A 27,907-nucleotide genomic window follows, 5' to 3' on the forward strand; every position below is an offset into this window, starting at 1 on the left:
TAGCTTCTGATATTCTTCTAGCTGCAGTGGTGTTATATGATTCAGAAATGTCTTTTAAAGGGGGCTGTGGTTCTGCAGAAACAATTCCAGAACCAATTCATCATTTCAAATTAACAAGTATCTCTCTTTTTTCAATCATCCTTGAAATACACTGCAATACTGAATGATGAATCAGAATGTTCTGATTTATGTGCAGGACAGGGACTAATTGAAAAACTTTCCTAGGTATGAGAACAAATAACTGTCTTGTGGTTTTTTTCAGATGGGTATGTCCTTCAATACACTCATTTGACTCCATATACACACTCCAATGTGTGGACAGATGAAGATATTTTAATGATGGTTTAAGTAAATTATTGCATCAGTTAGAAAGTTACTTTTAAAAGTTACGACTAACTTGGAAAGTTGGAAAACTTCCATCCAAAGCATTTGTCCTAAAGTTTATGAGCAATATAAACTCCTAAAGAAAGTTGACTGCTAGCTGATGACCCTATAAGCAATACATGTCTATGTGGACTGCATTTTCAACAGGTGCAGTTATTTACATCTGTGGAGCCTACATCCATCTTAGCCAGTGGCTTTTCCAAGGTCATTTCTCTGTTGAATTGCTAAAGCCAAATATACTGCAGTTAAGAATTTTCTACTTCTGTTGCTGCAATTCTGTGCTAAACTAACACTAAGGTCACTATTTTTCTGTTAATGTTATAAATCTTTCATCACACTCTGATTTCCTAACACAAAACTAATGGCTGCAAGCACAAAAAAAAAAAAACAAAAAAAAAAACAAACAAAAAAAAACCAAAACAAAACAAAAAAAAAACCAAAAAAAACAAAAAAAAAAAACAAAACAAAACAAAAAAAAAAAAAAAAGATTCTTAGCTTGCAGATGTATAGTGATGTTACAACCCTAACCTGAGCCATCTTGAATACAGTGATGAATCTTTACAGCATTTACACCAACATATGCCTCCGAGTTTACAAAGAACCTTGAGGACACAGCATGGCAAGACGTCGGTGTCCCACCATTCCCCTTTAAAAGTAAATCCCAGAGGTTAATATGCATGGCAAACATGCATGGATCAATTCTCCTCCCGGGAAAAATATAGCACTGTTAAAGTTCAGAACTCTTAAATATTTGCATAGTTTTGAAATGAACCAGTTGAGAAAATCTCTTTTTCTTCATCCCAAGGATGTCCAAGTTTCCACAATTGTTCCTGGAGCAGCGATGCTTCTGTGTAAACTATTGTCAGTGCCGGGAGGGGGGAGCCCGACAAACGCCTCGCTCGCTCTGGACGTGATACTAAATTTTCCATGTCCTCATTGCTTCCTTGCCCCCTCGCCCCTGCCCTCGTATCTCTGCCACACGGAGCCACTGTCGCCCCCTGCAATCAGCGGCGGGGACCCTCTGTCGGGGGTGGCGAGTGGCCGGGACAGGGCGGGCGACGCGGAGGGAACCCTGTCCCTATCACTATCCCCTATCCCTGTCCCGGTAGTGTCCCTGTCTCTGCCAGCGTGGTCCAAGCATCCGGGACCGGGACCGCCAGCTCCCAGGTTGCCGGGGCAGGGCTACTTTCTCCTCCCACCCCCGGCAGCTCCCGGCTGCCCTGCTGTGTGCGGGGCCGTATCGCGGCTGTCATCCACCCCAGCCGGAGTCAGGGAGCCGCCCTGGCCACCGGCCAGCCCTCTCCTCGCAGCTACCTCCCCCGGCCGGCTGCTCCGCTGAGCGGGATCTTCCTGCGTCCGGTCCTACAAGTCACAGGGCAGAGTCACTCGCGGCAGAGCCGTCAGCAGCCTGCGGCAGCATGTCCGGCACCAAATACGTAGACTCGGAGGTAGGACCGCCAGGGGATGGGGCCAGAATGCTGCTCCGTTGCCCTCCCGCCCGCCGCCGCCGTCGCTGCCGAGTACCTGCAGCGCCTCGGCCCCCCAAGCTCCTCGACCCGTCGGAGGAGCAGGGCCCAGGTGGCTGGGCGGCAGGAGGGCGGACAGCCGGGCACCTGCGGGCAGGGACAGCGGGAGCCGGGGGGCTTGTCCCCCGCGGGACGGGGGGACGGGGGCTGCTGGAGTCCGTGGAGGGCGGTATATGGAGGGTGCTACATGGAGGGCACTACGGCGGGTGCGCCGGGATGGAGGGGGCACAGTGATGGCTCTGCGTGGAGGGCAATACCGTGGGGTCAGTGTAGTGAGGACAGTACGGTGAGGGCGCCGTGCTCCAGTCAGCGCGGCGAGGGCGGTATGGCGAGGGCAGCGTGGGGAGGGCGCTGCGCGGGGATCCCCGGCCGCTCTCAGCTGTGCCCGCGGGGCCGCGGGAGCGCCCTCCCCGCAGAGGGGGGGCTCGCTCCGCCCCGAGGGAACGCCGCTGGCCGGGTGCGGGTGGTGCGGGACCGGGGCCGCCTGGCGGCGGGAGCCGTGCCTGGCACCGCGGGGGTGTGGTGTGCGCCCCGCGGCCACGGTTAAATAGCTGGGCGAGGGCCTCCCCGCTGCCAGGATACTGCCGCCCGCGGGAGCGGGGCCGCCTCCCCCAGCCCGCCCCCCCTGCGCGGAGCGGACCGGCCCTGCCCTCCCTGCTTCAGCTGGGCTATCCCATCCCGCCCGCACTCCCTTTGCTGCCCGCAGGGCTTTTTGTACACGGCGCCCGTCCGGGAGCAGGGCAACATCTACAAGCCCAACAACAAGATGATGGCAGATGAGCTGAGCGAAAAGGCGGTGCACGACGTGCACACCAAAGAGATCGACCTGGTCAACCGAGACCCTAAGCACCTCAACGACGACGTGGTTAAGGTGAGGGGCCGAGGCGGGACGGGGCGGGGGGCGATGCCAGGTCCTGCGGAAGCAGGGTACGTGGGTTCTGTTGGGGCGGCAATAGCTAATCGCATCCTTCCACCTGCTGCAAGAGGGAACGGGCCAGGGGCTGATTATATATAGTTTAGGTTTTGGTTTGGTTTTCTTTTTTTCAAAGAAAGGGGGCAGACAGCCGGAGAGAGGCGGGCAGCAGGCAGAGCAGCCCGCCGGAGCTCGTCGCTCCAGTGCGGTGCGGGGCTCCCCTGCCGCGGGCTGTCCGCGTTGTCCCGCCGGGGCGCACCGGGCTGCGCTCGCAGCGCCCGCCGGGGAGCGGGGTGGCTCCCGCCGCCGTGTGTGCCGGCACTCAGCTCCGCAGCCAGGACGTCCCGCCCGGGGCCGAGGGAGCAGGGGGATGAGTTATGTGACCTTGTGTAACATCGTCAGACGGGTTTTCCTTCCCCGGAGCACGCACAGAGGCAGGGCAGGGAGATGGCACAAACCGGATCGCTTTCCCTAAGCCTGGTGGGTGCAAAATCAGAGGTCCTGGTGGTCGTTTGGATTTGTGTCCTTCAAAAGCTGATAAAGGGAAGAAGGCTAAGCAAAATCTGTGTCCTTGTCTAGATTTTTTTTGTTTGGGTTTATAAATCAGTTTGACTGTCTTCACAGGTCAGGGTCGATGGAGACTTTTGCTTGAAGTCACTTTGGTCAGAAAAATCAGAGCTTAATTTTCCTCTTAGCAGACAAACTTTACACTATGCATGTGAAAATTGAGGATGCTGTCATCTGGACTTGTCAGACCCTAGGAAAAATGGGAGCTGCCCAGTCGTAGTGGATGACTAAGCCACTAACTGGGTTGTTTAGTGTCCAGCAGTGTCAGTGTGTGTGCAGTTCGCCATGTTTCTTGGTCATGAAGACCCGTTATTTATAAAGAGAAATATTGTATTGTTTCTAGAGAATCAAGAACCTATACTCTGGTTTCTGAATGTGTATCTGTAAAATTATTCATGCTATGTGCAGACAGTTTAGCAAGGTCCCCAGTAACCTCAAATTCCAGCCTTCAACACAATTTGAAGGTGCTGGATACGACTAACCATCATGCTGGATCAATGCTAAGAATTACTCTTCAAAGCAGTCTATACCTTTAAGGAGCCATTGTCAGCTTTGCTGTATAGAAAGAAAAGGCATGAAGTTGTTACTTGTTTAGAAAAATTCATCTTGGTACAAAACTTCCACTAAAATGGGTGATTTTAAAAGGAAGAGAGCAGTTCTTTTTTCTTCTAACCATGAAGGAGCAGCTGAGTAGACAGGGAATGAAAGAGCTGATGAAGGAGACTGCATCATGGTTTATTTCATACACCAACAGAAGTCCCCAAAGCAACCAAACCTTCTGAGGATGAGTCATAGCCCCCAGGCAAGTCAGAATCCTGGTGTCCACAAACTTAACTCATGAAAGAAAGATCCTGCTGGGAAAATAGGGAGACCACTGACAGCAAAAAACCCTACTGAACTTAAACTGAAGCATACAAAGCCCATCCTGCCCTCTCTGCCTCCCACAGGGGCAAGGATTAAGGAAGTTTGTTACATTCAGTCTTCTAAAAGAAACTTGGAAAATAAGAATTATAGGAATGGGAAAAACTAGCTTTTCAGTTAGTCCTATTGAAACAACTGTGGACCAACACATTCATTGAAAAACAGCACAGCCAGAATACCAGTATTGCCTCTGTGTCAACAAGTGAGCTCCTGGTAGGGAACGTAGTCACATCAAGACACGGCAATATACCAAAATGAATTTGATGTTAACCAGACAGGATCCATTTTGCATCATAAAAACAGCAGTTTTTGTAAAAAATGGCATTGTAAAGCAATCTTTTCTGTTATGAGGATAAATAAGAATAACTTTGCTTTTTGTAAGTGTATCACAGATAGGTCCAACCTGAAGAGTAGAGGGAAGAATTTTGCCACAATTTGCGCTTATTTGGACACTGTGTTCAGATTCATCTGTCAGATGTAGCGATAAAATTCAGACCCAATACCTAGGGGACAGGCTTGGGTTGGGGTGAAGTTACACAGATTCTGTTCCTGTCTTAGCCACCGGTCTGTGGTCCCCTTCAGTCATGCATCTGCCTTTTGAACTTCAGCTGTAAGTCATCCAGGCAGAGTATAAAAGATATACTTGTATAACAGAATGAGTTCCCAGTCTTAGTCAGGTACTGGAAATCAGAAAAAAAAATGTTCAGGAGTGCTGTAAAGCCAGAAGTATGGTTCAGGCTGAGCTTAATTTTGTTTTGAGCGGTTACATTTTTCTAGTTTCAGGACCCTCTGCTTTTTACCCAGTATTTTATGCATTTCTTGCTACTTGACTATGAGGCACAATAGCATGGAAACTGGGGACAAATCAGTCAGCCATGAAATAGAAATGATTAGACAGAGAATGAGGAATCTGCTCTGTAAGCAGCTCTCTAAAAGGCCTCAGTGTTGTCTGCATTCAAATACTTCCCATAGCACATTTTAAAAATAACCTTCTCTTGTGAGAAGCAGGAGACATGTTCCCTTGATTTGCAACACAAAGCATCTGCACAGCTTCCCCTGCAGCAGATGCATAGTGCGGGCAGCAACAGGGTTGGGATCCAGGCAAGGGGAAGAAACCTGATCCAGACCCTCTTATAAAAACTAGATGCATGGAGCAGCTTTACACCAAAGTTGTTGGTGACTTTGCTTATGGTTTGTCTTCAAATTAGCTACCAAGTAGAAGCTAATAGCTCAGAGGATTCCAGAAAACTGGGGCAAATGACTGGATTTCTGTTAAGAGAGGGATGTGAGTGAGGCCTTACAGAACCTGAGGTATGCAGACAATGAAGTTGGCAACTCTGTGCTGGAGGAAGCACGATCTAGTGAAAATCATCAGAATTTCCTTCCTGTTCCAATTCCTTCAGTAGGGACCAGAAAGGAACAAGTTTCTTCTTCCTACAACTACCCTCGTGCATCACCTTGACAGCAGGAGGACTTGTACTAGTGGTCCCTTTCCTTCAGGCACTGGCTTGTGAAGGTGGCTAATCAGGGAGGAGGCAAGGACAAAATCAGGCAAAGGAGAAACAGCCTCTGTGCACCTGGTAGCTCTCTGGGAGTACTGCTGGTGGTACAGCTGGTTTGCATCACAGTTATATCTGTTTCATGTGTCCTTCACTGGGCAATTTTACCCTTGGACTTGTATCCTGCATTTTATTTGTGTGTGATGAGATGCAACAAACAGGGTAGAAAGCTGATTGCTGGGTTTTTTTTCCTCATTTGTTCCCCAGTGACCCAGCACTCACATGAAGATGCCTGAAGTTCATCCTTTGCTCTTCTTGTTTTCCAACACAATATTTGTGTTTTCCAGAGCATGGATAAATTGCAGCCTTCCAACTCTGGAGTCCAGAGTTTCTCAAAGTATCTGTGGTCAAGTCTGCACAGAGTTTACTGAATTTGAAAGACACAGAGGAGAGAGCCAGTTCTCCCACATATTGCTCTTCTCAGTAACTTCCTTGCTCAGGATGGGGATGGAGCTTGCAGCCAACCCTGAAAAGTCTACTCCTTTGGGACTAGTGAGGACCAAATGTGCAGTCACATCTGCAGGCAGATTACGTTTTTTTTCCTAGTTATGTGCTAGGAAGAAAGGCCTGTGCCTCGTCTACCATCTAGAACATATTTATTATTTTCTTTTAAACAAGTGGTGTCTGTCCACTGTTTGTTATATAGGAGTCCTTTTTGCTCTGGGAAAAAAAAATCCAGTACTTGGCTACAGATGTGAGGATGCAGAGCCTTTGTACAAAGTTTTAAACAGTTATGTATTCATGCATTCCACTTAAAACTAATGCAGTTAAGGACAATTCAGCTCACTGCAAGGAAAAGTCTGGAATTTTTAGTCAGATGTTGACAAATACCATAATACCCTTATGTAGTCATTAGGGAGGAAACTATTACTCAGCCATTTTAAAGCCATTTACAATTTCTGCCTCTTTTTAATGAATAGAGAGGGTTTTTGAAAAGCAGTTTGCCATTTTATTTAATCTTTCACAATGAAGGTATCTCCCTGTTGCAGTGAAAAAAAATGTAAGATGCGCAGAGAGATGACTGGGCAAAGCACTTCCCATCCCTACACCTGAGAACCTGCTGGAAGGAAAGCAGGTGTCATCCCCTGCTCTTTTTGGATGGGAAGGCTAAGGTGTTGAGGGCTGTCATTCAGATGTGACAACAGGTGTCAACATGAGAGGAACACAGTTCTGCTCTTCAACATAATAAAATGAGAGAAAAGCAGAGCTCAACAGGATGCTATTTCTGACACAATTAAGTGAAATTTAATGCAGAACCTTTTTCTTTGGTTTTAGGTATTGTTAAAATCCTGAGAAAATAGATATATAATTTTAAATATAACCACAGAAATATATAAATGTATAAATATATAGACATGCAAATGTGTGTGTGTGTGTTCTAATCCAAGCTTGTCATCTGGGTGCTTGCAGTTGGCAGTGATTGAAGTGAGATTCCTCTGGAGGCAGATTCACATCACAGAGTTTAGCCCTAACCATAGAATGGAACAAGCAGTGCTCTCAAAGGGCATGTTTCTCTCAATTGCTGATACATGTAGCTTAGACATGACACCTTACTTGTACATAGCTGCGTTTAAATGTAATTATTCTCTAACTTTGTCTCCTATTAACAGGCTATGGGGTTTAGATTTAAAATACAAGAAAATTCAAATGTTTGATTTTGGCTACCCACATGATCCAATTCTATTTCAAATTTTTCTTCCAAGGCTAGTCTAGGAGTGAGAGATTAAAAAGTCAGCATCATTATGAATGCCAGTTTATATGAGGATTGAGTGAGGTTTTGAGAGTTCTCAAAAACACTTTTCTTGCACTTTAATTAGGAGTTCCGAGATATGGAATTTCAAAATGTCCGTAAGATGACAGCTAATAATGGCATCTGTCCTAATGAAAGCTTCTTTCTCAAAAAAATGTGTTTGTACTTAAACTCATGGTGTTATTAAAGCCTTATGCACAGCATTCTTGCTTAGCATGATGAACATGACTCATAACTCCATAGGAAAATGTTCATTTGATGTCCATGAGGACAGAGAGCCAACAATTCAGCATGGCTGTTCCTTTTGTTAGAATTTATTGAACATTATCTCAGATTCAGAGAAGAGTAATAGTTTTCAATTCTCTTAGCTTCATCAGAATTCAGATTAGGTTTGAAAATTTTAAGAACAATGTGAATTAATTGTAGAGTTTTTAGCCCATTATGTGGATAAAAACACCATCTTCTCTTGCATAGGTTATGGATATCTAAAACAAACAAACAAAAATATTGCAATACAAAACTCTCCAGGGAGAAGAGGTGTAATTTTGTACAGTAGAGTGGTCTGCCCATGAGGTCCCAAAGGGGAAATTTGATCTTTGTTGTACTTTAGGCAACAGAAGGAAGAAATGAACTTGGGTGATTCTGTAACACTTGTGATCTCTGGAGAACTGAAGACAGATATAGTTCTAAACTAAGATAAGTTCATATTTCCCACAGCTGTCAAATACCCTTGTAATAAACAAACAGCAGGATGAAGTGTACATCAGTAATTGATTTTATGAGCTTTTTGATCCAGAACTACCATCTCTCTTTTCTTTTCCAGGCAAATGACAGTAATAAAACCCATCTTGGACTTTGAACATGAAAGAGAGGTTATGCCATTTAATTTTGTTTGATTTATTGAGAAGGCAGGTCTAACCCTACTAGTCTCTTTATATTTTCCTGACAGATGTCTTATGAAAATGTCTTTTGCTAGTTTCAAAACAAACTTTGAATTTCATGCAATATCATTCTTATCAGAAATTATGTTATCAGACTAACATTCAAAAGAACAAATATTTTCAGTACCACTATCCCCACTCTAATGAGCATGTGATAAAATACGATTTTATTCAAGATAAAGGAGCTGGGCTGTACAAGGGTGGGGTTTTTCCCTAGTCGTTTATTTATTTGGCCCACATACTTTATTTTCAAATAAATAGGAACTGATAAATTCAGCTTCATAGATAAGTGAGAAGACACTCTCACAACTGAAGGTGAAAGCATCACATTCTCTGTCCAAATTCCTGCTGTGCTGAATTTATATTCACATTTTCAAAAAAGCCTAAGGGAGTCTCCTAGATGGATTGCAACACTTCCTCTGTCAACTTTGAAATCTCTTCTTGAAATTCAAACAAATGCTACAAAAAAATGATCAGTTTCCCCTCAAGATCAGGTTAGTATCTCCTGTAGATATCAGTTGTAAAGTCATCTATTGTTCTCTCAAGTCCAAGTTCATGTATTTTAGAAATATAGAATGGTTTGGGCTGGAAGAGCCCTTAAAGATCATCTGGTTCCAACTTCCCTGCCATGGGCTGGGATGCAACCCGCTAGATCAAGTTGCTCAAAGCCCCATCTAACCTGGCCTTGAACATTTCCAGTGATGGGACATCCACAACCTCTGGGAAACCTGTTCCAGTGCCTCACTTATTAATTTCTTCTTATTATATAATCTAAACCAACACTCTTTGAGTTTGAAGCCATTTCCCCTTGTTCTGTCACTACATGCGCTCCAACTGTCTTGTAAGCCCCCTTTATGTACTGAAAGTGCTCAGTGTTCTCCCTGAACCCTTCCCTTCTCAAGGCAGAACAATCCTGAGTTTCTCCTGTCTTCATAGGAGAGGTGCTCCAGCCCTCAGATCACCTTTGGGGCCCTCCTCTGGGCTTCCTCCCAGAGGTCCACATTCTTATCTTGGAGGTCCCAGAGCTGGGTGCAGCACTCCAGCTGGGGTCTCATGAGAGCAGAGTGGGAGAATCACCTTCCTTGACCTGGTGGTCAAACTCTTGACGCAGCCCAGAGTGCTGGTGGCTTTCTGGGTTGCAAGTACACATTGCTGGGTCTTATTGAGCATCTCATCAACCAACACCCCCAACTCTTTCTCTGCAGGGCTGTTCTCAGTCTATCCTCCACCTAGCCTGTATTTATGCTTGGGATTGCCATCAACCAGGTGCAGGAACTTGCACTTGGCCTTGTTGAACTTCATGGAGTTACATGAGACCACCTGTCAAGCTCATCCAGGTCCCACTGGATGACATCCCTTCCCTCCAGCGTGTCAGCTGCACCACACAACTTTGTGGCATCAGCATGCACTCAATCCCATCTCATAAACTAAGAGCAGAACTGTAGAATAATGATATCTTGATTTTTCTGAAACGCTAAAGAAGTAATTATCTCATAATTAGGGGTAGGTAACTTAAGATCTTGCATAAGAAAGACAACCTTCTAACAGGATGAATGTCAGGGCAAATTTTTTTAAAAGGAAAGGAGAGGCAGCTGGGCATCACTGCACACTGTCAGCAATAAGCATGTTCTGGTAGAAATGAGGTAAAAGGTGAAAACAAGTGATAGAGATTTGCAAAAAAGAATTGCAGCAGTTAACTGGAATGTGTTTATGGGTAGTATACGTAGTCAAGAGTCTCCCTCCCTTAGAATCCCTTTACAAACAATAAAGAGGAAAAAATGGTTTCCAGATCTAAAACAACACCCAAAGGTCCCTGTCTCTCTCCATGTGCACCTAAGGAGTCTGAGATCTCTATATTTCCATTTCCCATTAGTGCTTAAGTTTAGGAGGGATGAAGCTACACCAAGTTTCAAAAAGTTATACTTAATAGCACTTTATTACCTTAATAGCATACAAGCATACAACAATAAAATATAAATATATCATATTTATGTTTATTAAATAAAATATAGTGTAAAATATAAAATCCTTTTACAGGATGTCTTTGCTTTTATTAAAGTTTTTGGATTCTGCTTAACTCCAGACTCCACTAAAATAAGTAAAAAAATTCCCATTATGTTTAGTGTAGTCAAAACTTCACACTGGTCTTTATGTTGACCAATATACCTCTTTAAACATACAGATTGACAGACATATGTGGATGTACATATATGTATCAGGGTTCTTTGCTAAACTAGCTGTATTGAACTGGGAACTGTGAAACATGAAACAAATAATGAAACAAAGAAAACTTCTTAGGAGTTTCTGTTAGGGAAAACTGCAATAACCTCCCAGCAGCCCAGTTTCCAGGGAGGAAAACAGTAATTTTATTTTCTAACTGCTTACTCAAGCAACATCAAGATATTTTTCAAGGAACTAGCTGGCATGATATCCCCACCTGCACAGGAAGTTCTGATGTGTTGTAGAAGAGTGCAGATCTCTCCTTGAAGATGATAGTCTTTTGTTCTGCCAGACTGTATTGAGACAAAACAGGCAAGTGCTTCAGGAATAGATCTCTGGAGAACAGCTGATTGTTACAGTGCTGGCCCGTTGGTATCAGTTGCATTTTTCTCACAAGTACTTCTGCACATTTTGATGAGCCTGCCCATCTGATAAAACAAAGCCCATCACCGGGGCTCTTCTGGTATGTAATCAGTAATTGGGAAGGGAGCAGGAGGTTGTTCACTCAGTAATTAGTAGCAAATTAATTTTTGGCTATTTTCATTGATTTTCAGTTTTGTGAAATGATGATCTGCAGTCACCTTTTTCTAAGTCATGGCATAATTTAAAAATTTTCATAATCCATTTGAGTATTTTGTTATGCATGCAGTAGGAATCACTCCTGACCGGACTGGTTTTCTTCCTTGGCTGGAAGAGTTCAGTCCTTCTATCCTGCTTTCTAACTTGAATATCTTGTTTGTCAAGCATTGTTTGCTTTTCTGGCATACTCTATAGCACTAAGGAAAAATTAACTATTTCCATTAAGGGATCTGCCAGCAGAACACTTTTCTTGCTGTATTGTGGAAAGCGGGCACAGGGACACAGGGAATGTAAGGTGAAGTCATTGGTCAGAGCCAGTAACTGGGGTGCAACAGTTCTGCTTGCTTGTTTAGGCTTTCATTCACTTTGGAGTTGTCATTTTTCTGCACTTAATCAGCCTCACGTAAGAGCTCTGTTCCTAGCCATCTGCAGTAATGATCTTTTTTTTTTTTAAATTTATTTATTATTTTTATTTTTCATTTATTTATTTATTTTTATTATTTTCAAAAGAGGAACTGTTGTACCTGGTGATCTGGCCAGTCCCCAGAAGATCAGTGTGCTCTGAAAACAAAGTTCAAGATTGACAGGCAAAGCCTAAGCTTGCTGCAGCCCTGCTTGGAGGTACTCCTGGGGTTCCCTTGTTAGATGCTTGCCACCAATGCCAAGAGTCAAGGTGATGTTTTGAATGGAGCTGAACACTGCTAGGTGTTCGTGTTTTGTAGTCACTCATGCTGTAGCCTGAGGTTTATATAAATACTGTGGAATAGAATGAGTTTTGGCTTTACTAAACACCTGAAAGCACCTAACGTTTTCTGTCAAAACCTGATTACAGAGGAAGTATCTCATCTAGGAATCACAAAGCTCCCTGTTTTCAGGAACGAAGTACCAGCTTCTCTACATAACTACAAGTAAACATTTGCCAGATGCTGATTAACAGTACTCTTTAAAGGGTGAATGAGTCTCCTGATGTCTGGAAGAGAAGGGAGAAGAGCAACTTTACTCCTTTAAGTCTCAACACCTCCCCATCCTCTTTCCTGTGGATTCAGTAGAAATAGTACAAACTTTTTCATCATTTTCTGATAAACTGTGGCAGTGGTCTTTAAGACAAGCTTCAGTATATGTGGAAATATGGTATTCCAGAGAATCAAGGAAACACGTAGACGTTTAGCTTGTATCACTGATTTAACAGAAAGGTTGTGAGTTTATTGCTTGGGGTTTTTGTTCAGATGATGTGATGCCTTTCTTCTCCAGGCACTGTAACTGGAAATTTTTAAGTTTCAAATAGTATGTGGAAGTACAAAAGCTAATAATGATCTCGTATGCTCATGCATTTTCTTATTTTTAATAATACACACCATGGCCTTCTTCAGTGTTAGTAGTGTTGCACCTATCCTGAACATCACAGCCCAGATGTGACTCACGCCATAGAAAGGCATGTCATTTTGTGATATTTCTTATATTTTCTTCTGTTGATTGCTTCTTTAAAGGACATTGAATACATTGGGGATTTTTACAAATTACAAATTTACGTTTGTAAAAATACTATATCTGCTTCAAGTCTTATAAGGACACAATATAATACGGTGAAACAATATTAAAGTTACAGTCTTGGAACCAGGGAAAACCTGTTTAAAAACAGCCCAGGATAAACAGTAAATACAGTTTCCACAGTCTGTGCAAAAAAAATAAAGAAAGCTAGCTTATGACTCTTCCTTGTATACATTCAGACTAGACTTTAACCCTGATCTGACAGAGCATATTGACCTCAGTGGGACAGTTCACATTTTTCAGGTTGTGCACGTATTTAAGTGGTTTCCCTGACTGGAGATAATAGTGATCAATCAAGAGATATCCAGTAACGATCTAAGCAACCTTTTACTGACTCCAAAATACATTGATGGCACTCAGAAATGTAGGCACCCTCACTGCTTGTTTGGGTTCCTCTTCAGTGGAGGAGGGGTGGTGCCTGGCAATGCAAACTGCATACTGTGAGCACAGTGTCAGCATGCAGCAACCACACACGAAGATTTGAATTATTATAGTTACAATCACAGAAGTGTAGATCAAAGCCTAATGCTCATGGTCTTAATAATTTTTTTTCTGATAGACCCAGCACAGTAATTTTTTCTTTGTAATGGGTATTATGTACCTCAGAGAACAAACTTTTGAGGAAAACCACAGCTGGTAAGTAGGTGATTTGAGGTTGGCATTTAACATGCCTTTCCAGCCTGCCAGGTTTTGATACATAGAGATTTACAATGGTAAGGTCAGAATGTCAACTGATTTTGTACATAAGACATATATTCTTGAGTCAGATGATAACACCATTAAGCTTTTTTAATTAGTAATTCTTTTCCTTAAACAGACTTTTTCCCTTTCTTGTAAAAAATCTTGTAAATAAATCCCATACTGCTTCCCTCTCTTGTAAATAAATCTATTTTAGAATCAAAACAGGTTCCTTATTTTCCTGATAAACATATACAGAGCAAAAGAAGCTGTGTTGATTCTCATAGCAGAATAAGACAAAAGCTTCAAGCAACGTAAAACCTGGCTTTGCCAAACTGAATAGTAGGAAACAAAGAATAGCTGAAGTCAGGAAGCGTATTGTAGGCATGGTACAGGAGTTGATAATGTTTAATAGTTTAGGCTTAAACAGAAGGCTGTAGCAAGTTATTACCATCCTTTAGAGGGTCAAAACCAATTTCCTGTACTTTTCTCCTTGTCACAAGTGAACGTGCCTATATTTTCATTAGCTTATCAACAACCTCAGTGTAATTTTAGAGCACACCCTGACAGCTCTGGAGGAACAAACTACACACTGAACGTGCAATCTACTGAACAAGACCTGTGCCTAACCTAAGCATGCCTATATGTAGATAAAACTGAGTTCTTCACGGATCTACATGTATGTGATGCTTTGGCAAATGTGACCTTGAGAACAATACCCCCAAAAAGGTGTGTTATCCTTGCAAACCAGTTAGATTCATTTCCAGATTGAGTGTCTTTCTTCTGTAGCATTCTATTTCTGGCCACTTCTTTCATCTATCAGTCCTATTTTTACTTAGTTCAGTTGGACTCCCATTATCAATCTGATGACACTCACCATCATTGAGTGCTACTGAACTAAAAATCAGAGGAGAGTAATAGGAGTGACTGAGGAGCGAGTAAGTGACCTGAGTGATGTAAATATAACCCATAGCAAGGCAAAATGCATCCAGTCACCTGTTCTTCCTGCTGCCTGTGGAGGACTAATCCCTAGGAGTTAAAAGTAGTATCCTTCATGGGAGTGGTTTAGTGCAGGAAGAATCTGAGTGATATCTCAGTTCCTGCAGCATAAGGACTTATCTGTACTGTATGAACAGTGAAATAATTAGATCATTTCCCAGCCAGTGCATCTCTGTGTAATCTGTTAGCAGATGAGAAGTAGAAGAGCCTAGATTACCTCAACTCCTTGTCTATCTTTATTTAGACGTTGCTGCAGGCGAGTCTGGTTTTGGACAGCACTGCAGAGGTTCGCGTGCCAGGCATAGCTGGACTTTCTTGATGTGTATGTAGTTTCATAATGTTCTTACAGCTTTCAGGGAGATGACTTCATTTTAACACTGTATTCAGCTAAGAGTCTTTTGAGTTATCAGGCTGTTTTTCTGTCTTTTCACTCACAGGTTCCCTTATTCAAACTAGAGTAATGTGAAACATGGGATTTGAGGAATAATAAAATGGGAAAGGCATAGTAGTGTTACATCAGCCATGGTTCCTACAGAGCCATCTATTCAGCTTCTGTGCATTGGTAGAAACATTCTGAGAGTTGTTGAAATTACTCCAAGAAAGTCACTGTGATAATTATTGGTGGCATGAGTATTTGCTATTTTCTTACAGACAGATTTATCCCTGAGTACTTTTAGGATAACTGTGTATGACTTGAGCTGGGAAATCCTGAACAAAGATATATCATAAATGTTCTAATATTAGCAGCATCTCCTGAAATGAAGACAGGGCTGTCCATCTGGAAATGTTATATGGCATGATTTTTCTGTCAGCTCCCCAGGATTAACTCCATGGACATTTTGCTGAAGACAACAGGGTAACATTATTAGTTACTGAGAATTCAGTTACAGAAAGTTTACTATTTGATTTGAAAACCAATGAGTTTATTGGCTTCCATTTCCAGTAAAACATTCATTACAATGGATTATTTTGAAAGGAATCAAATTATGGACCAGTCTTACTGTATATTTTAAAAGTTCTAGAAAATTCACTTTAACCCATGGTTTCTTTTTGCATGCCAAAAAATGCTTTTCTGATAAAAATAGGTCCAACTTAGCTAGATTAAAGATATAACCATGTAAAGTCCCATGGAACTCAATGCAAACTTGTTTTCCTTCTGAGATTTAATATTTCCCTTACCAATGATTTGAAAAAATACAAGGTAGAGTCTACCACAACTGAACTGAATAAAAAGACTTTATGTAGCCCTCAATGCTCTGAACTTCTAGGATTGGCTATGCTACCTTTGCCAAGGATCACAACATCAGCTGGTGTGAAGCATGCAGTAAATTGTCATAAATTTTAGAAATTAGATCTATTTTCAACCATATAGTCTTTATGTAGTAATATTTTTTGAGAAGCAATTTTCTTTGCTGTAATCATCCTGGATTTTGCCATCATCTGCATATTTTTATTATCTGATTGCAAGGCAAATGTTGATGATAAGCCAAGAACACCCATTCATTTGAAAATGAACTAACATGGGATGTGGGCTACCATGAAAAGTTTGCTTTTGAATAGCGGCAGAAACAGATTCTATAAATATGCTTACTTATGTATTCCAAAAAGAAAATATTTGTGCTCCATAAACTCAGGCATACATTTTCCCAGCTTGTGTACTCAGTTTAATGAGATTGATTTCAGTGGACAATGTACAGATCTTGAGATCATCTGGAGGGACAGGGGTGGGAATAAATGTAAGACAAAATGCCATCATTGGTAATAATGACTTCTCCATGTATACATCTACAACCTTTCCTTCTTTCTTTCATGATGCAGTCCTAAAATCCTGTGATTGATACAAGGACATCTGTGTTTTTCATTCAGTAAAAAGATCACAATACATCTGGAAAAGTTTCTTGCTCTATTTTATTATACTTCAGCTAACTTTTAATATCTTATGATGGTCAACGTACTTCATAAAGCTAATTTTTGTCTGTTGTTTACTCTCCAGAGATGTGCATTTATATCTAATAACCCCACAAACAAAGCAGAGAGCATGTTGTTGCCTGTGATGCTTTCCCCCAAATTAGAGCTATTTCCACAAGAGCTTCAGTCTTGCACGCATTGAAATTACAGAGCCCAAATAATTTCCAATTTCATGTCATCACCGAGCAGTGAATGTAGTGTACTTCCTACACTGTCTTTAGACTGCTTTCAAGGAACCTGTTTTCCAAGATTTGTACCAAAAATTAATTAACCCAGAAAAGCAGAGGTTATTGCATACATGTAGAACTTTTACGGAACAGAACCATTATTCAAACTCTTTTAATTTTCTCATTTTGTAGCTATTACTTAAAATTTTGCTATTCAGTTTCAGAAGGTCCAGTCAGACTTTTGGCCCTGCTTGCTGTTACAGACAAGCATGTAGAGATGACCTGGGTTCCTTGGGTACTGCACCACTGCAGAGTCTCACATTGGTTTCTGCGTAGGTGGAATTTCAACTCAAATGCTATCTTTAGGTGTGATTGTGATGGTGATGATGATGACGATGAATTCCTATCCCAAAGAATGACTTTCAGACCACTAGACCTCCTTCAGAGTAGCAGACAAAGAGGAGGTTAATAGTTTGCATTACATGATGTCTAGAGAGAAGAACTGGCAGAGAAAGTGATGTTTAGGCACAATAATATGTCCAATTAAACCAGCCTGATGTTAGGCATTCAAGATATTTGATATCACAGATGATTCAGAAATTTTCTCCCAAGGACTTTTGAGCCCTTCATGTAAGATTGCACCTAGACTGTGCACTTTTGCTTGGAATTATTTTTTTTGTTTGTTTAAGAAGCAAGAAAGTCCAGTGGTTTTGTAGTATTTTTCCCTTTGTTAGTAACTTATGTTTGGAGGTGATAAAAATTCAGCAGGAGAGAAGGAGTGCTTTCCAGTTATTTTGTATATTTCAGATTAAAAGAAGTGATAGTGAGCTTTTTCCCATAGTATAAGCAATACTTACACTGAGTGTGTGCATATTCATCTGCTTCCAGAGTGCTAAGGTACTATTGCACAAGTTTCTGAGGCTGCTGGCCCATATCATACTTACCCTGCTCCTGTAAATCTTCACTTTCAGCAGCGTTATCATCTCACTTTGGGATCCAATCCCAGGAATGCAAATTCTTTTTTTTTTCATCTGATTTAAACAGTCATTTAGTTTCTTGCAGATGAATAGTGTTGTGATGTTCTCTTTCCTGCTGAATGCAGTATCTATACAATTGGTTGTGCTAACTAAATTAAATATCCTGTACTGTGGGTTATATCAAACACATTTGTGTGACATGGAGCTGAACCATCATTGCAATTCTGTTAATTTTCTAATACAAATGTTATGACAATTAAGCTTCCTGAACAGCTCAGTATTTCAACAGAGAGTGCTAAAATATGCCTTTTGGAATGCACTGCTTCCTTAAGTGACTTTTTGAATAGTCAAAACTACAAAATACATGGAAGAGTGTGTTCCTACTAGATATTAACATGTTAGCCTGACTATGTCTTTCATGAACAGAGTTGTCACATAAATAGGATAGGCTAGAACAAAATAACTCTAATGTGAGTAGCCTTCTCATATTTAGTAAGATGAAAGAGTTCCCTAACACTTTAGGACTAAAGAGGAGCTCCACCTGATCCATGTCTAAGTCCATAATTTTATTTCTCAGTCTACTAGGAACTATCTATGCCTGTTTCAAAGTATGTATTTAAATAGCTAGCCTCACTGTTTATTCACTGCCAACATTCAGCAATGGAAAGATGGCAAAATTTGGATGAATAAAACAGATTTTATTGATACATGCTTGAGGTGTGTAAAAAGTCAAAGTAGTGACTCCATTCATAAAGATGTGAATGAGTTAGGCAATGAAAGCATGATGATTCTACTCACCTGGTTTGTCCCTCAAGTAGACTAAAGGCACTGCATACCTTAGAGCTGTAGGAGATGAAGAAAATAAATTCAGCTTTGTGAAAAACTCCCATCTAGAAGTTAGATGTCTAATTTAGAGCTAATCATTGAGTCTCTCTGCTAGTCAATGGAAAAAAGATAGTTACTGAAGATTCATTACTTAAATGATGTGTTATAATGGGTTGAAACCACGTTGGGATGTAAGAAGCACATGCTTTAGTGTTTTGTTGCAGGGGACCATAGCTCTCTAGGAAAGGTGTTTCTGGAATACACCCTTGATGTGAATGTCTGACTGACCTGACTTTGTGTTCTTTGCTGCAGATCGATTTTGAAGACGTGATTGCTGAGCCAGAGGGAACACACAGCTTTGATGGGATTTGGAAGGCCAGTTTTACCACCTTCACTGTAACGAAATACTGGTTTTATCGTTTACTGTCAGCAATCTTTGGTATTCCTATGGCTCTCATCTGGGGCATCTACTTTGCCATTTTGTCCTTCCTGCACATCTGGGCAGTGGTCCCGTGCATAAGGAGCTACCTGATTGAGATCCAGTGCATTAGCCGCGTCTATTCGATCTGCATCCACACATTCTGCGACCCACTGTTCGAGGCTGTAGGCAAAATGTTCAGCAGCATCCGATTCACAGTACGGAAAGAGATTTGAGGGACATGTCAAAGAGAACCATCAGCCTAGGAAGGGGGTTTTTGTGTTGTTTGGAGTGTTTTGGTGCCAGTTTCGTGTTTCCCAAAGCAACATACAGCAACTGGTGGTGGATATACTGGCCCAAAACAAAGAATCACTTGCTCAGTTTCTTTTTCTACTGTTTATTCTTACTGGACTACTTGCTTTTTTTTTTTTCCTTTCTTTTTCCTTTTTTTTTTTCCCTCCAGTCTGCATTTCAAACTAACCTTAAATGGCTATTCTTCCAAGCCAGCTGCATATCATTTTGCTGGACGTTCAATTCAGAGATTGAAGTGTTGTTGGATGCCTTTTTATCTTACCCTTCATTCCTTGTGAGATAAATGCACAGTGATACTGAAGAATGACAAAAATGCTTTCCAACACTATAAAGCCATTCATTTTATTGTGGCCAAAGAGTGCAGAGCTATCGCAGCAGAATGAACGTGACCAGCTGGCAGGTTTTAGCAGAATGTTCTTTTTCAATTGGATTGTCAGTTGACTGCAGCTATTTACAGTCATGGTCAGATATTGTGCACTATGAATAAATTAGTTAAGTAAACATATTACTGCACTAGTGTATGTCCTGAAAATTTAACACTTTATCAGGCTGTAAACATTGACATGTAAAAGCTTAGGTGGGTGCCTTTCTGTCTCATTCTCTCTTGGAAGTTTGCATCTAGTTGTTTCTCAGTCTTTGCTAGGATTGTAGAAGCAAACTGCAGTTGAGAGCTCTAAAACTGGTTATAATGGAAATGTTTTCCTGACTATGACTTATGACACATCCCTTAGCGACCATTTAGGTGCTTATGTCATAGGCTTCTGGGGTATTTTTGCAAAGTATTCTTACAAATGCATATCGCAGGTATGCCAAAGATAATCTTGAGTTTCAAGAAAAATGAAGGTGTGCCAAACAAGCCACAGGAGGCCAGGGAGGAGCTGCCCCTGAGAGAAACTTTTCCATCTTTCAAAACTTCCCTATCAGCAGAAGTCAGCCTGCCACTAGCATGTAGATTGTTTTCAGGATGCTTTGCTGAGTTTAAACTTATCCATCACAAGAGATGGTTTAGAATCTTCGCATTTGTGTGTTGGTTTGTTCATTTTTTTTAGCTGACCTGCCAGGAAGTCTTAGAGGGTGTTGTGTGAAACTACCGTGTTGCAAAGTGGAAGGCCTCTGTAGCAGAGCCTTTGCAACATGTTCTGATGCTGTGACCTGCAAGAGCTTTTTGCCCTCATGATAGTACTGTGTTCAGAGATGCTCTCTGCATCCTCATTGGTGTGCGTGAAGCATTTGTAAAAATAGTTGTGAGGCTAGTCAGCTTTATTGTAAAGCAAGCTGGGGCCTGAGTCTGCTCCAGCTGCAATCTCCAGCAAACCAGTTCTTGCCCTCCAGGTGTGCAAGATTTGGTCCTTGGGATGAACATGGAGCTGTCTGGTACACCTATAGCTTTATTATTTAGCGCTGATATTTCACATACTGCTTTACCTAACATGGAAGAGCCTTCGGTTCTATTTCTGCCAAAGCATTGAAAACTTTAGGAAATGCTGCATTTTTTTAAGGGGGAGGGAAGAGGGAAGGGGAGAGAGGGTGCACAAAAAAATTTACAAAACTATTAACTACTATTTGCATTTAAAACAGACACTGGTATGGATATAGTTTTATGTTTTTCTATGTACATAATGAAGAGTGTACTATTATAGATTTTTTCAGTATTAAAAACAAGCAAGATTGTAAACAAGAAATATTTTATCTTTTTATGAGGAAAATCACTCTGAAAGAAACCTTGATTTACGATACAAACTGTGTATCCTGAAAGATGTCTGTTCACTTAGATTCTTAGTCCCTAATCTAAATACATCGCTGATCCAAACATTTACATTATTGTTATACGCTTACAGATATAACTGGCACTTTTTTTTAAATTCTGCATGTACATTAAAGACTACAATAAAAAGATGCTTAATGATAGCTCCTGTCTGACTTCTTTTTCCTTGTGGACAAACATTGGTCAAAGCTTTCTTTGTCAGTCCAGTTGAAACAGGATTTTTCCTAATAAAAGCTCACTAGCTGAAGCATTTAATGTATGGAAATAGGGGAATGACAGCTTTTATTCAGCCGTGCAAAGACCTAACTTGTGACAGGACAGTTTTTTTCTATGGTTTTATTGCACAATACCTGTCACGCTGTTAAGTTAGTATACACAAAAGCCCAACAAAACAGGCTATTACAAACGGCTTACAAATCTGTTAACAGTATTTTAATGTTCAAATGGCAGATAACAAATAAATGTAGTCGATTGTATGTTTTCCAATAGCAGAATGGTGTATTTAGCAGTGGTTAATAGGCTAGTGGTAGCAAATAGTGTGTTGGATTGGACTGTGAGAAAATGTAAAATATTGTAGAAGATAAAAGGGAGGTTGTAATGTGAAAGTAAAGCAAATACACCTTCAGTATTCAAAAATATCTTGACAAAGCCTGATATATTCAGGCTCAACCATTTGTAATGTCATGACTACAAGACTTTATGGGAGAGATGTGCAAATTCACGCTGTGATCACACTGTCCCTGGCACTTCGCTGAGCAGCAGTCACTGGGCTGTGCTGTGGCTGGATCTCATATCAGTGCTCCTGCTATAACACTTAAGACCTATATGACAGCCATGATACAACCCATAGTAAGATTCAGGTTTGTCTACTAGAGGATTAGACATTGGGTGTTGGACAGTGGCACCAGGCAATCTCCTGTCATAGCTGTAAACGTGGCATAGACTGTCTTACACTGCTTGATACAAAAGTCAGGACCTGTGCGCTCAGGTGGGCTCAACATCTCTTTTTCCTCCTCCTAGAAAACTTTCTTGGCTGTCATTGGTCACTCATCCTCTGAGTCACCAGTTCTTAAATTTTGCCATGTAGCTTGAACTGTTTTACTTTGACTACCTTGAGACCATGTATCAGGGAGCTGGACACTCCAAACCAGCTGGAGCACTCAAGTATTGAGAAATGAGAAAATGTCAATTGTCTAGCTTTGTGGTTGATTCTTCTGATTGAACAAAATAAATATAGACACTTTATTAAAAATATTTTTATTGGAATGAAGTTGCAACAAGATATAGTGACAAACCTTAGGCTTTTAATAATGATCGAGAATTTCCATAGCTGTACCCAAGCTGCCTTTTGACCCTCTCTTAGGTCAAAATAGAACTGTTCTTTGTTCACTTGTTTGCTTTGATTGCCTCATGTGTCTGCTGCATCCTCTTGTTTCCTCATCTCCCAAGGAGGGGAAAAGAAGCACAGAATAAAAGTCTTTGCTAGGCTAGAACACCTTTGTTATCTTCATTCTTACAAACTTTGATTTTTTCACTTCATGTTACCTGGCATTAGGACATCATGCAACATAGTTTTTTTTTATTTCTATCTTGCTCTCTTCTGTAGAATTTTTAATTAAAATTTCACTTGTATTGTACAACCAGCACATCCTGTCTCAAAGATGCTTTTCTCAGTTATGGCCTTCTGAAGGCATAGTGGTAAAATGCACATTCGATAACTATTGACAAGATATAAATGCACAGTATTTTCACCAGATTTATAACTACTTTTAATAAGTAGTGTATATATCAAAAATAGCATGGCCAGCAGGCCTAGGGAGGTGATTTTCCCCCAGTACTCAGTACTGGTGTGGTCACACCTTGAGTGCTATGTCCAGTTCTAGGTCCCTCACTGAAAGAAAGAGATTGAGAGGTGCTGGAGCATGTCCAGAGAAGGGCAATGGAGCTGGTGTAGGGTCCAGAGAGCAGGTCCTGTGCAGAGCAGCTGAGGGAGCTGAGGTTGTTTAGGCTGGAGGAAAGGAGCCTCAGGGGAGGCTACCTGAAAGGAGGTTGTAGCCAGGTGAGAGTTGGCCTCTTCTCCAACAGGACAAGAGGAAATGGCTTCAGGCTGCACCAGGGGAGGTTCAGATTAGACATCAGGAAGAATTCTCCCCTGAAGCAGTGATCAGGCCCTGTAGTGGGTTGACCCTGGCCGGGTACCAGGTACCCACTAAAGCCACTCTCTCACTCTCCCTCTGCAAGTGGACAGAGGAGAGAGAAAAAAACCCAGCTAAGGACTCATGAGTAGAGATAAGAGCTGGGAGAGGTCACTTACTGATCACCTTCACAGGCAAAACAGAAGCGGGGATAGTACTTAAATTTATTACTTAACAGGATAAGAGCCAAAGAGTGAGAAATAAAACAGTCTTAAAAACACTTTCCCCTCATCCCTCCTTCCATGTTCTCCCTCCTCCTCCCAGTGGTGCAGGGGATAGGGAATGGTGGTTACAGTCAGTTGTTTCTGCTGCTGCTCAGGGAGAGGAGTCCTTCCCCTGCTCCCATGGGGTCCTTCCCATGGGAGACAGTCCTTGATGGATCTCTCCAGCGTGAGTCCATCCCTCAGGCAGCAGTTCTTCCCAAACTGCTGTCCTATGGGTCACTCCTCCATGGGGTGCATGAGCTGTACCGACGTGGGTCCCCCACAGGGGCCACAAGTCCTACCCAGGAAAAAACTTGCTCCAGCTTGGGCTTCCTTCTCCATGGGCTGCAGGTCCCTGGCAGGACCCTGCTCCATCTTAGACCTCCTGCGGGGTCACAGCCTCCTTCAGATATCCACCTGCTCCAGCATGGGCTCCTCCATGGGCCGCAGGGGCACAGCTGCTCCACCATGGGCTGCACCACGGGCTGCAGGGGCCTCAGCTCCTGTGCCTGGAGCATCTCCTGCCCCTCCTTCTGCACTGACCTTGGTGTCTACCTTGCTGTTCCCATGTTCTCACTCCGCTCTTCCCTGGCTGGAGTTTCTTCTCCACAACAACCTTCTGTTCTTAATTATGTTATCACAGAGGCTTTACTGTCACTCCTGATTGGCTCGGCCTTAGCCAGAGGCAGGAAGTCCATCCTGTAGCTGCCTGGCATTGGCTCCATGGGACAGGGGAAGCTTCTAGCAGCTTCTAACAGAAGCCACCCCTGTAGCCCCTCCCGCTACCAAAACCCAACCACAGAAACCCATTACAGGCACTAAAACAGGCTGTCCAGAGAAGTGGTGGAGTCACATCCCTGGAAGTGTTCAAGAAATGACTGGATGTGGTACTTAGTGCTATGGTTTGGTTGATGTAATAGTTTTTAGTCACAAGGTTGGATTCAATGATCTTGGAGATCTTTTCCCTCCTTAATGATTCTATGATTCTACAGAAGATAGTGATTAGACTGAATACAAGCATGTGCTCTCTCTCATAATCAAGGCACATTTCAGTGTTGATCCAAGACACAATCCACAGTCCCTAGGCCCAATTTCAGTAGATAATTTGCTTTTGTTCTGAGAACCTGAATTTCCTTGGCAAATAATTGTCCGTAAAACTCACTGAAAAGGTGCCCAGGTCACACCTACATACTGCAGGGAAGTACAAATGAGGTGTTATTCTGACACCTTCTCCTGTAGGAACTGGAGATAATAGGTGTTCTCAGGGATAACTAACAAGTGCTGGGAAATGATGCCTCTCTGAGGCTTGTAGTCTAACATCTCGCTCCTTGAAACAGAGGAGCCTTAAACTCCTCTCACTGCACTCCCAGATGTAAACTTCAGATGCTTACCACTCAGTATGGTGACTACTATGAATCCAATTTTTATAAGACTGATTCTCCTTGTGTGCTCTGCAGGAACTAACCATAGATCCCTGATGTGGCATGATGACTTCCAATGAGAGCCAGGTCACTTTAAAGGCACTGCCTGAGCTGTGAGATACTATCATTGATCTAAAGCCTTCAGAATCCAGATTTTCCCTTTTATCAAGTGATTAACAGTGGATTATAAAGGCATTATGGTCTCCAGTTCTAGCCCTTCTAGAGATAATTCTGTTTTCCCGCTTGAAAACTAGACATCTAGGCTGAAGGTTGTTCTGCAGACAGATAGAAGCTCTCAGGAGTTGTTTTGGCACCCAGGGACTAACTTAAGTATAAGGCGGTCATAGGTGCAACCTTCTCAGTTGACCATATCTCTGAAACTTTATTCAGAATATTGAGTACCCCTGCAGCAGGTACTGACGGTCTTTTCCTGGCTATTTATTCTGAGCTAGAAAATGCTTTACACCAGAGGATTCACTCAGAGGAACCTGAAGGGATGAAGGGCTCTGTCGTTGTATAACTCTTTGGCAACTACCGGAATATAGGCGTTCATCTGTGACTATTACTCATCAAAACATTCACCCTGCTGATCTCCAGCAACCAGAGCTTTAGATGTAGCTTGCCAGATGTACATGTGGCCAGAAACCCTACTGGTAGAAAATTCCAAGTGAAAAAACTGATGTGGAAACTAGCTGGTACAATTGAAAAAAAACCCAAAAACCAGAAAAAGGAATGTCATCAAATGGAGCAGATATATTCTATACAGAGAACAAGTGGATGAGAGATCTCAGGGTTCTGCCTTTCATATCCGAGGAATGACTCGAAGCTGTACAGCAGATGCACTTCCATCTGGAAGTGATGGATGGAGATTTCTGAAAGAAAAAAAGGAGAGGCATGACTCTTCATACCTTTTTTCAGTTCCTGCGTATAACTTTTTGCAGGTAAATTTTGAACCAAAAGAGAATATACAGAAGAGCAAATATGAACAACGCAGTGATAGGTACAAGTAGACACAGCAATAACCAAGGCATTAATGTATCATTAAGATATGCAAACTCCTACTTAAGTGTGAGGTGCCTTGAAGGGAAATCACTAGGTATGGTCAGGTAGGGTTATATTTAAATGCAGAGATAAGTAAACTCAGAACTTACCTTGGATGTGGTATGTATGATGAGATTCATACAGCAGGAGCCTGGCTGGACAGACAATAGGCCTGGAAGCTGCTTCCTATCCTTGAGAAGCACACTGGGAAGCAGGCTGGGGAATCACCCTGAACTGCCAGCAGCAGTCAGACTCATGCATGAAAACCCTCTGCATGCAACCCCAACGCGCAACCCAGATGTGCTGGTGGGTGATGCTTACCCTGTGTTTCCTGTGATAAGCATTTGCTGCCTTGCCAGATTACTCATATTACAGATATGCTCTGTCTCCCTGACATAAATCTTCTGTTGTAGCCTAGATTCCTTGCAGGACACTAAATAATAATAGGAATCAGCAATTGAATAGAGCATATGAGTTCTTGTCGGTTTAGACAAGTGCCTTTGACATTTGTTCATACTTTGTCAACTCCTGACTTTTAATATTTCAGCTTGTACAGTATTTTATCTCTTTATTTCATGATATGTAGACTCCAATTCGAATGTTACAGACATTTGTCAATTCAGCTGTCTTCTCTTAACAAAAGCAGGTGTTCTTACTCTGTGCTAAAGAATGATTAATGATTCAACTACATTTGAAAGCAGCTAAAATTCTGCTTTTTCATTTGTGCTGAAACAGCCCAAAGAAACCTATGACACAAAGATGCTTAGGCACAAAAAAATGGAACAGTTTTTGTCATATTTTAGCAGGATTGGATCTTTTGGTCTGAATTTTAGTATCTTTGGAGCATCATTTCTATAGTTTAAAAAATTGCTTTGTGTATCTCTAACAAATATCCTTTGAAGGATGCCACTAAAAACACAGATTTACTCCTCTAGGTTGCAAAATTGTCTTACCAAATACCAGTATGCAGTACAGAGAGGTAAAAGCCAGCACTCTCCAGCTCTTCAGTAGAGTGAGGAAAGCCTTTCTGTTGTGGATTTCTCAGAAAAACTTGGACCTCACCGTGTATCAGTTTACTCCTTCCTAGCTGAGAGACTAAAAATTTTACAATTGAAACTACCCTGTTGGTAGATAGTCATTCAAAATGAAATAAATAAACCCCAACACCAAACTTAATTTTCAGTGACCTGTTGCATCATGGATTACTGAGGACTGAAACTCAAAGCAACCCTGTTGCTGATAGCAACAAGAACTAGACTGATATGCAGAGGGATTCATCTTAGCACTAGCAAAAGCCTCCAGTTTGAATTCTCAAGTCTTGGGGTCACTGAACCCTGACTCTCAATAAGCAATATTTGTCATTTAGAACATTAAGCCTGTATAGAGACAAGAGAAAGCAAAATAAACTTGGGAAGAATTAACAATGCTGAATTAATCATATATTTTTATTAGCAACAATTAAAGGCTCATGCTGTATTTCTTTGCCCTAAACCTTTCAGTCAGTTTCACAGTGCCCACAACCATGGTACTTCCCTCAGTTATTGCCCTTTTGTGGTCACTACTGACATTCCAGCAAGCCCTTCTCCCTATTTCACCATCAGTGTTAAACCACCACGACATCCAGGAATACCTTCATTCACCCAGACATGTCACTAGCTGACAGGAATGCTCAGCCCTACCCCACTTGTTTCAAGACACTTACAGGGAATTCACAAAGCCATGCTACTCTACTCAGCAGCTTCAGCTCAAGGCATTTCTTTCCCTCCAAAGCCATCTCCATATTCACTCATGACAATCTCGCAGAAGGTCTACAACTTGCAGGAGTTTCAAAGAAAGTCCTTGCTCTGTTTCTGTTTTAATCTCTGTTGTACTCTTGCCTCCATTTCAGCATGAGCTTCCAGCAGTTACGTAGATGATTCTCAATAGGAAGCTTATACAAATAGAATCACAGAATCAATTAAGTTGAAAAAGACCTCCGCGATCATCAAATCCAACCTTAGACTGAACACCTCCAAGTTAATTAGACCGTG

At 41.9% G+C, this 27,907-nt stretch overlaps 1 protein-coding gene across 1 annotated transcript; it reads left to right on the top strand.

Moving 5' to 3' along the window:
• Window positions 1-1,678: 1,678 nt before the first annotated feature.
• CAV1 (caveolin 1) lies at window positions 1,679-21,160 on the top strand. The gene is made up of 3 exons (XM_051795593.1): window positions 1,679-1,832; window positions 2,617-2,781; window positions 18,835-21,160. Exons 1-3 carry the CDS (start codon window positions 1,803-1,805, stop codon window positions 19,174-19,176), a joined length of 537 nt encoding a protein of 178 aa, XP_051651553.1. The 5' UTR covers window positions 1,679-1,802; the 3' UTR covers window positions 19,177-21,160.
• The last annotated feature ends 6,747 nt before the right edge of the window (window positions 21,161-27,907 follow it).

Source organism: Manacus candei, unplaced genomic scaffold, assembly GCF_025592945.1.
Source record: "Manacus candei isolate 608988 ecotype Guabito, Panama unplaced genomic scaffold, ASM2559294v1 h1tg000043l, whole genome shotgun sequence".
NCBI classification, from domain to species: domain Eukaryota; kingdom Metazoa; phylum Chordata; class Aves; order Passeriformes; family Pipridae; genus Manacus; species Manacus candei.